Source organism: Schistocerca americana, chromosome 2 (assembly GCF_021461395.2).
Source record: "Schistocerca americana isolate TAMUIC-IGC-003095 chromosome 2, iqSchAmer2.1, whole genome shotgun sequence".
Lineage (NCBI taxonomy): Eukaryota > Metazoa > Arthropoda > Insecta > Orthoptera > Acrididae > Schistocerca > Schistocerca americana.
The window spans coordinates 827,345,491-827,356,300 of NC_060120.1; the positions used below are offsets into that span (position 1 = coordinate 827,345,491).

A 10,810-nucleotide genomic window follows, 5' to 3' on the forward strand; every position below is an offset into this window, starting at 1 on the left:
ACCTCTACAGGACTGCATTAGAGATTATTAACAGCAAGTTTGAGAAAGACATTGTAGCATTGTTTAATCATGTGGTTACTTCAGTTCATTTCTTATTCAGTAACCAATATTTTGAGCAAGTGGACGGTGTCGCCATGAGAAGTTCTCTGTCTCCTATGGTGGCCAATTATTTTATGGAAGACTTTGAGGTAAGAGCACTGCAGCAGGCAAATCTCCAACCTTCCTGCTTCTGGCGGTATGCAGTCGATACATCTGTGGTGTGGTCCTACGGAATAGAGACATTACTCTTGTTTCCCCCAAATCTGAACTAGCTCCATCCGAACACACTGTTCACTATGGAAATCGATAAAGATGGCATCTTACCATTCCTGGGTGTCATGATTAGGAGAAAAGTTGAGTGTACACTGGGACATAGTGTGTAACTGCGCGGCGCACTGCTGCGATTTAATTCAACTTTTAACCACAGCAGAGTCCAGTAGCACAGTCATTGCCTTCAGCGCAAGCGCGGAAGGCTCTCTGTGGCTCCTGGCAGGAGGCGCTACGAGCGTTGCTTTCCTCCAACTGCGAGCGTCTTCCGGCGAACGTGTATTGCCTGCTCCTGGCCTGACAAATTTCGATGCCGCCGCGCGATTATCATCAGTTGTGCCTTGTATCAGTGACAAAAACAACTACCCAGCACCTGAACATGACAAACAGTTGTATGGGTGAAAAATTGTGGGATTTGCGCAGTATGACCCGACAGCAAACCCGAGAAGATTATTCGCAACAAATCTACATCCACATCTACATTTATACTCCGCAAGCCACCCAACGGGACGGCACTTTACGTGCCACTGTCATTACCTCCCTTTCCTGTTCCAGTCGCGTATGGTTCGCGGGAAGAAAGACTGCCGGAAAGCCCGCGTGCGCGCTCTAATCTCTCTAATTTTACATTCGTGATATCTTCGGGAGGTATAAGTAGGGGGAAGCAATATATTCGATACCTCATCCAGAAACGCACCCTCTCGAAACCTGGACAGCAATCTACACCGCGATGCAGAGCGCCTCTCTTGCAGAGTCTGCCACTTGAGTTTGCTAAACACCTCCGTAACGCTATCACGCTTACCAAATAACCCGGTGACGAAACGCGCCGCCCTTCTTTGGATCCTCTCTATCTCCTCCGTCAACCCGACCTGGTACGGATCCCACACTGATGAGAAATACTCAAGTATAGGTCGAACGAGTGTTTTGTAAGCCACCTCCTTTGTTGATGGACTACATTTTCTAAGGACTCTCCCAATGAATCTCAACCTTACTAACAATCAATTTTATATGATCATTCTACTTCAAATCGTTCCGCACGCACACTCCCAGATATTTTACAGAAGTAACTGCTACCAGTGTTTGTTCCGCTATCATATAATCATGCAATAAAAGATCCTTGTTTCTATTACTCGTAATACATTACATTTGTCTATGTTAAGGGTCAGTTGCCACTCCCTGCACCAAGTGCCTATCCGCTGCAGATCTTCCTGCATTTCGCTGCAATTTTCTAATGCTGCAACTTCTCTGTATACTACAGCATCATCCGCGAAAAGCTGCATGGAACTTCCGACACTATCTACTAGGTCATTTATATATATTGTGAAAAGCAATGGCCCCATAACACTCCCCTGTGGCACGCCAGAGGTTACTTTAACGTCTGCAGGCGTCTCTCCATTGAGAACAACATGTTGTGTTCTGTTTGCTAAAAACTCTTCAATCCAGCCACACAGCTGGTCTGATATTCCGTAGGCTCTTATTTTGTTTATCAGGCGACAGTGAGGAACTGTATCGAACGCCTTCCGGAAGTCAAGGAAAATGGCATCTACCTGGGAGCCTGTATCTAATATTTTCTGGGTCTCATGAACAAATAAAGCGAGTTGGGTCTCACACGATCGCTGTTTCCGGAATCCATGTTGACTGTGAGTTAAGCCCTCTTTCTGTGAGCCACGCGTTAATGGTCCTTGCGCTCACTGAAGCACGTGTTGCACGTCGGATCGACGATAATGATGAAACCTGGACTCTAAGTGCCTCTCTGAAAATTCCTTGATCCACTAGTGTTGTCGTCCCTCTACGTCGACCGCTTTATTCATAACAATGTTCGTCATACATCAAACCTACCACCTAACTAATTAGTGGGTCCTACAATGTACTACAATGTCACAGGCAGCTTAATATACAGTAGGGTTTCTTAATTCTAACAGGCAAGCTGACTACGTTATTTGCTCTATCGGGAGTACAAGTTATTCTTACTATTCTACTGCACTACACTACTACAGCGTTAAAGATGTGCCAGCACACGTATAAACCTACTTTCGTGACCGTGCTCACCGAGCTAACCCCAGTGGGAATGCTCTGGCACTGGAGTGGCCCTAACAACTCTACTATCGCTGCAGGATCCTGAAATGTTAGTTTCAAAAAATCTATTTCTACTAAACTACATCAATGACTACCTTAATAACCTAGTGTGAGACGCACCTCCTTCGTAGTCAGCGACGTGGCGGATTCCGACTGTAACGGCGGTCGGCCAATCTACGTCGCAGCGGTATAGGGTGGGTGCGTTGTTAGGTAGTTTGGTAATTTTCTACTTTCACGGGTTGCCCCTCAGGTATTCAAAAAATTGGCTCTGAGCACTATGGAACTTAACATCGGAGGTCATCAGTCCCCTAGACTTAGAACTACTTAAACCTAACTGACCTAAGGACATCACACGCATCCGTGCCCGAGGTAGGATTTGAACCTGCGACCGTAGCAGTCGCGCGGTTCCGGACTGAAGCGCCTACAACCGCTCGACCACCGCGGCCGGCCTCAGTTATTCCCTTAGTATCTTGGTGGAAACCACGTTCGCCAAGTTGTTAAGAATCTCAAAGTTATTCTGTTGTCTTAATAGGTGATACCGCAAGTCGGCTGCCACATCATCATATGCGGGGCAGTTATAGACCTCATGGTCTGGTGTGTCCACCAAGGCGCCACAGTCGCACGAAGGCACCGCCCGCTTCCAAAACCGACGTAGGTATGCCGGATAGAGTCCATGTCCTGTGAGGAAGTGCAACAGTCTTCTGCTTGGTTGAAAATCGTGTTTCAGTAGTTCTGAAATACTTGCTAGAAATTGAAATGTCGTGCCTCACGTCCCGTCAGTCTCCCAAGTCTCTTGCCATAATTCCCTCTCTCGTCGTTTCATCGAAATTTTGTCCCCTACCTGAACCCCCATAATTTCTGCAGTTTTTTTCAATTTTGCGCCTCTTTACCCAGTACCAGGCTGCCTGCTCACGTATTTTAATGTCAAGTGGGCAGAGCCTCATTATCGCTAACGGCAGCCGACCTGGACTTGTTCTATATGCCCCAAATTGACCTTGAAACGTCTCTGTGGAGTCTCTTCAAAAGACTCTTGTCTCACTGGATTCTGTGCAGTCTATTCTGTCCACCTCCTGATTGTGGTTTAATTGATTAACTCTCCCAGAAAGACTGAGCAAACAAACTAAGGCTTATTAAATGATATTATGTTTGTTTTTTTCGTGTTCCATAGGAAATCGTGACATGTATTTACTACGTTTTTCCCTTCACCTTACCCTATGTGTGAGTGAATGTGACTGAATGAGTGTTTTTAAGTGTGGTTTCGGGTTTGTTTTGTGGGGGACGCTGAGTTGCTTGTCGTCTACTAGGAGCAGGTGATGTTTGCTTCTCGTTTGGAGGTTAGGACAGGATGACCAACTTAGGATCCCAGTACCTGGACAGAGAGGCTTACCCCTTTTAGTCTGGGGTTAGTTTGTCAGTCAGGTTGGTGGCGGAAGCCTGCCGCTCTGGTAGCTTCCATTGCGCGAGTAGTTAGGCGATGCTCGGTGGAAAAAGGACACTCTGCAGCTATCGGTTGATGAGTGCAGCTCGTAGCTCCTAGAGAAGTTTTCTGCTCATAGGAAGTTAGTCGAATTAGAACTTCCCCATGTTAAATTCATGACATATTTAAGAACTTCAGCTTAACTGAGGCGCGTGTAATCATGTATTTTCGGAAGTGGCATAATTATTTTGTTAAAAATCGGCGATGATGGTGGTTGAAATTAAAAGTGTGGAAGTTGCTTTGTTCCTTTCGGACAGTCGTGGGTGTGTAGATGGAATGATTGAATTATTGTGTTCCACTTCCCTTGTGTGTGTTTTTCCTTTTCAATTGCGTGATTCTACAATTTTTTGCGAATTATTTAGTTGAACTTTTTTATTCAGACACCAGTCATGTGTATTCATAGGAAATGCATCAAATTCAGTACAGAAATAAATATGCTACGTAAAAGATAAACTCTGCGTCCTTTATCTTTCTAATTGATGCCAGTTTTCAAATTAATTTTCTATTCCCTGATTTTTTTGATAAACGACATATAATGCTGTTCATCTTGTTAATTTCTTTAAAAAATTGCATTTTTATAATTAAATTCTAAATTTAATGAAACTAATAATTTCCAGTTCGATCTTTTCTCAATTGTTAGGAAGGGCTTGCGCTTGAATTTATGATTGTCCTTGTGAAGTGGCTTAACCAGAAATTGCGCACAAGGGTTACATCCCCATTATTCTTCGTACACAAAGTATGTCGAGCCTTGGCTAGGATCCGTTTACAGTTCTACATACATACTTTACAACCTCATCAGCATATTCCTCTGCACTCTCCACACAGACACGGCGGGCCCTACCCTCGTGAGCCTGCGCACCCAAACTACTGAGCCACAACCGAAAAGATCGAGGTGAAGATCCTGTTGTGATATACAGGGTGTTTCAAAAATGACCGGTATATTTGAAACGGCAATAAAAACTAAACGAGCAGCGATAGAAATACACCAGTCTCAAATGCTGTCATCTGAGTATATTGTTCACTTCCCTATTTACCGGACGTAGTTACTATCCCAAGTACATGGAATGAAATTCGAAGACTTCATACCGACGTATCTACATATCTACTGTTTGCTGTCCTTGCCAGTGAAAATTAAAAAAAAAAAAAGTATATTCCGTGCAGGTGCAACATTGGTGTCTTACTATGTGGCTCAAATCCTACTATTCATTCTGCTGGACGGTGTGCACGTGTCTGTTCATCATCAGACACGGTTTAGTAGTAGTGGACTCACGTCAGGCCCGACGGCACACGCTTTTTTCTCTTCTCCTTTATTGAGTTTCGATTCGCCCCGAAGGTTGCGGGCTGGCAGCAGCTTAGTACACCGCTTTTCAGCCTACAGAATTTGTTTTAAAAATATGAAGATAATAACTAACAAAAACAGGCGATAAAATCGGAGACTTAAATGGTAACATGGCGGAAAATCGTGGAACTTAAAACATAGTACAAAGGGTTGATGATGCTAATAAAATACGTGTGAAGCAGTCATGTAAAATAATAGACAATTAAAAAACACGGCGACAGTCTGGTTTCTGTTTGCAAGAGATATAAAATTCACAGCCAGCGACAGCATGATTTCTGTTCGCAACACTTTGGAAAGACGAACAACGCTGAACACTCACTTGAACACTGCACTAAAAGTTGGCACAAATATGGCACACCACAGCCGAGGGCAGACGGGGGGAACCTGGGCAGATGATGGGAAGGAAAAGAGGGAAGGGGTGGAAAATCAAAGAGGGGGGGGGGGGGGGAAGAGGGGGACGGCACACGCTAACTGCAGCCGAGTTATCTAGCAGGTGGTCACAATGTGTAACTGTGAGAAGAAGAGATTGGCACAGGTGGTGATGTTGTGGTGGGCCGCACCTAACAGGTGAGAAGACACGACGTGTAAGATAGGTGAAGAGAGCAGCGGCTGACCTGTGGTGAGGTCCCTGGAGAAGGCGGGCGCGCTGTTGACGGAGGAGCAGTTCCAGCGGCGGTCTGCGAACAGCGCCTGGCAGGTGGCGGCCGCGAGCGCGGCGGCTCGCGCCACGTGCGGCATCGCCTCGCCGTCCGCCGAGCGGCACAGCCGCGCCTGCCGCCTCGCCAGCCCCAGCGACGCCCGCGCGCGCCGGCACGCGCCGCTCACCGACCACGCGCCCGCAGGCGCCCGCCCCAGTGCCCTGTCACACACAGGCAAACAACGTACAGTGCACCAGTTCACGGCCGGTACTTCCTACATTGATTATGTTTGCATTATGGGCATTGGGCCTTGGTCCAAGGCCTAATCCTCTAACGTTTCGTCATCCAGTGCTGGAAACATCATTTTTGTAACATCACAGATTCAAATGGGACCGCGCAAATCGCGACGCGACGCGACTGGGACGCGACACGCGCCTGCGCCAGGTCGCGCGGAGTTGTGGCACAGTTTCTCGCGCCGCGCGTCGCGCGTGCCTTGCTAGCACCGTGGGAAATTTGAGACGGGGAGCGGAAAAGTTGCCCGGCCATATACTCAAATCGGAACGGCGCGTATGAGCAGTGGTAGTATTGCCCATACGATAAAGTTTGCCTTACTGTGTACTAAATTTTATTGCCTTTGTGTAGTGTTTGGTTTTTCGCCATTTACACGCTCCAGCTTTCTTCGTTAGTACATTATACCGGGTGATCAAAAAGTCAGTATAAATTTGAAAACTGAATAAATCACGGAATAATGTAGATAGAGAGGTACAAATTGACACACATGCTTCGAATGACATGAGGTTTCAATAGAACAAAAAACAACAAAAGTTCAAAAAATGACCGACAGATGGCGCTTCATCTGATCAGAATAGCAGCAATTAGCACAACAAAGTAAGACAAAGCAAAGGTGACGTTTTTTACAGGAAATGCTCAATATGTCCACCATCATTCGTCAACAATAGCTGTAGTCGAGGAATAATGTTGTGAACAGCACTGTAAAGCATATCTGGAGTTATGGTGAGGCATTGGCGTCGGATGTTGTCTTTCAGCATCCCTAGAGATGTCGGTCGATCACGATACACTTGCGACTTCAGGTAACCCCAAAGCCAACAACCGCGCGGACTGAGGTCTGGGGACCTGGGCGGTCAAGCATGACGAAAGTGGTTGCTGAGCACACGATCATCACCAAACGACGCGCGCGAGATCTTCCACGCGCCATCTGTCGGACATTTTGTCAACTTTGTTTTTTTTGTCTAATAAAACCCCATGTCATTCCAAGCACGTGTGTCAATTTTTACCTCTCTATCTACATTATTCATTGGTTTATTAAGTTTTCAAATTTGTGCTGACTTTTTGATCACCCTGTACTTTTCTGTTATTTATATTTGCATAGTTTTTTTTGTTTTTCTCCTGTCAAGAAAAATGCGTACTTCAGTAACTGAGGAGCTATTGGCCGCTGGAATTGTATCATATGCCTCTGCGATGTTTTCAGATCGCAAGAAGGGACAGAGTGGACTGAATAAGGAAGCAAGGAATAAAATCATATGCCGGCCGCGGTGGTCTAGCGGTTCAGGCGCTCAGTCCGGAACCGCGGGACTGCTACGGTCGCAGGTTCGAATCCTGCCTCGGGCGTGGATGTGTGTGATGTCCTTAGGTTAGTTAGGTTTAAGTAGTTCTAAGTTCTAGGGGACTGATGACCACAGGTGTTAAGTCCCATAGTGCTCAGAGCCATCTGAACCATTTTTTTGAATAAAATCATGTGATTAAGAAGCAAGGCAGGAAAGTAAAACAAGGTTATCTTCTTGCTGCCTAGTACGCTGGCGTATCTGTACGATCTGTTACAAAAATTTAGAAAGGGATACTCTCCACAGGTCTGAACCCTTTGTGCTCCTGGTAAAAAGCGTCCAAGATCTGAAGTATAGAAGTCTCACAGTGATTCCTTGGACATGGATGTAATAATGTAATACGACACAGTCGAAAAGCAGTCACAAATAACAATGTTGTAATTGGTTCAAATGGCTCTGAGCACTATGGGACTCAACATCTTAGGTCATCAGTCCCCTAGAACTTAGAACTACTTAAACCTAACTAACCTAACGACATCACATACACCCATGCCCGAGGCAGGATTCGATCCTGCGACCGTAGAGGTCGCGCGGTTCCAGACTGTAGCGCCTAGAACCGCTCGGCCATTCCGGCCGGCGAAGACAATGGTCGGTATTATTACGAAAGTAGGAATATCCTAAAAGAGTGTTATGATTAGATATATTTAATTTGTCGAAAAGTACTGCTGACAAAGGCAGATCTACTTTCATGACAATATTTTTCGAACTCCAACGCACAAGGCACACATGGCTAGCTTGTGCATTCCTGTCGCGCCCATTATCCTCCGCTCCTGGCAATACACTGACCATTGTGTTGTGCGACAGATCAATTGTTTATTTTTCTCAATAAAAACTATTTTATTCGCGATCACACATTGTCAGTTTGGCAAGCCGTAGGTGAGTAACCAGTATCTGGCATGTGCCTACCATTCCGCCTGAAGGAACGCTCGTCGTTATTTTGATACTGCTCAGATCAAGAGACGGAATAAAATCCTTTGGTAAGTTTCCATTCCAGTCGCTCAGTATTAAAAATACGATGGGTTACGGGGATTCCACGAAAATTCCAACAGAATTGGCAATATATTTTTGTGTGAGTTGTTAACCTTTTCTCATTCGTAGAAGCATCACCGTTTATGAGTAACGGCCACATTTCTCTTGGTGACTGGTTAAATTGTACTTCCTTTGTCACAGTGTTATTTGCCAAACTCTTCTCACAGCAGCTATTGTGACAATTCCGAAACGGAGTGCCTCACTAAACAAGCAATTGGCAATCACAGAGCTCAATAGCTTACGAAAAACCTCATACTGTCGGTTTGCAGTGACATAAAAGAAGAAATTTCATATTTATTTCCATACTAGGAAGCTCTTGTTTCGCTAGCTGTCGATCTCTTAAAAAATTACAGTCAATGGAGTGAGATAAATAAAAAGGGAAGTATAAGTACTGATATATAGCCGTAGATATGAAAGTTCCGTGTGTTTAAGAATTGGCAAAACACTCTCCTCATTGTGTGCTATCATTCGCCAAACTTTCGTTACGATGTCTCCAGCGGTTTATGAGATATGAGAGATGTTGCGAGTATTTCATTCTCGCGGGCGTGAGATCGGAAGTGAGCGGGCTACATATGATCCATTTTCTCGAGATCGGAGGCAGATAGAGACCTCCTCCCAAGTCTAAACAAAAATTCAACATGTTAGTTAAATTTCATACGCAGCAACATATGGTGTAATACGCACCAAACGCAAAATCATAGCGACCCCTAATTTTCATTGCAACCTTTTTGAGTTTTGCGTAGTGTCTTATTAAAGTATACACATTTTTTGCACGCGCCGTTTGGCGGCGCATTGCGCTGACAAAATCGAAGCCCGCCCACCCTGTAATCATCCTCAAACGATTTTACAGGAACTATTCACAAAAATATTTGATTTTTGAGTTGCCTGTAGCGTCATACGTCACCTTCGTGGCAAAGTGGCCATCATCTTGCTAACAGTCATACTTATTCTGAGATACCTATTTAAGTAAGACACTGCGCAAAATTCGAAAGTTTTCAACGGGAAGTAGAAGTTTCTATGATTTTGCATTTGGTGCGTATTAGATCACATGTTGTTGCAAATGAAATTTAGCTAACATTTTGAATTTTTCTTTACGTTTGAGAGGAGGTATGTATCTGTCTCCGATCTCGGGAAAATGGATCATGTGTTGTGTGTTCATTCCCAATCACGTGCGCGCGAGAATGAAATATTCATAACATGCCTCATATCTCCTAAACCGATCGAGATATCGAAGCGAGATCTTGGCAGATGATAGCACACAAAGAGGAGAGTCTTTTGCCAAATCGTTAACACACAGAAATTTCTTATTTACAGCGATGTAGCAGAAGGTATAGGTCTTTTTTTCCAGTCCAGTATTTAAGAGTCATCGACAGCTAGTGAAAAGAGAACTTACCAATATGAAAATAAACATGAAATTTGTGATGTTACTGAAAACCAACACAATGAGATTTTTCCACAAGCTGTTGGCCTCTCTGGCCGCCAGTCTCTAGTTTAATGAGGCGCTCTGTTTGAGAACTCTGTCGCGACAGCTGCCGTAAGGCGAGTTTGTGCAAATTATACCGCGTTTTGGCAGAGGAAGCTCTACTAAACCCGTCAACAAGAAAAATGTAGCAGTTACTCGTGAATGATGATACTTTTTCGAATAAGAAAAGATTAACAATTTCCACAAAAACAAATCGCCTGTTCTGTTGCAATTTTGGCGGAATCTGCGTGACCCATCGTATTTTTAATACTGAGCTATTGGGATGGTAACATGCCGAAGAATTTTCTTCATGTCCTTCATCTGAGCATTATGAAAATGATGACTAGTGTGCCCTTCAGGCGCTGCCATGCCAGATGCTTGTTACTTACGTCTTGCTGAACCAGCAATGTATGATTCGCAAATGAAATAGTTATTATTGAGAAAAGTAAACAACTGATCCAGCGCACAAGACGATCGTCAATGTACTGCCAGAAGCTGGGAATAATGCAACCGACAGGAATGTGGAAGATAGCCAGGTGTGCCTCGTGATGTGAAGAGTTCACGTCGTTGGAAAAAACATTGTCATGAATGTAGACCAACGTTTGTCAGCAATATATTTCAGTTAATTAAATGTGTCGTGGCTCTGAGCACTATGGGACTTAACTTCTGAGGTCATCAGTCGCCTAGAACTTAGAACTACTTAAACCTAACTAACCTAAGGACATCACACACATCCATGACCGAGGCAGGATTCGAACCTGCGACCGTAGCGGTCGCTCGGTTCCAGAGTGTAGCGCCTAGAACCGCACGGCCACTCCGGCCGGCTAAATGTGTCATATCACCAGACTCTTTCAGGATACTCAC

At 44.8% G+C, this 10,810-nt stretch overlaps 1 protein-coding gene across 1 annotated transcript in view; it reads right to left on the bottom strand.

Annotated features, from left to right (window-relative positions):
• The window catches only part of LOC124594463 (protein Wnt-11b-2-like), a gene marked incomplete at its 5' end in the record, with an annotated part of 200,194 nt that extends 194,159 nt beyond the window's left edge, over positions 1-6,035 (bottom strand). Inside the window, one exon of the mRNA XM_047132839.1 lies at positions 5,810-6,035. Coding sequence (XP_046988795.1) covers positions 5,810-6,035 — 226 coding nt within the window. The remainder of the gene's footprint in view (positions 1-5,809) is intronic.
• Between the last annotated feature and the right edge of the window lie 4,775 nt (positions 6,036-10,810).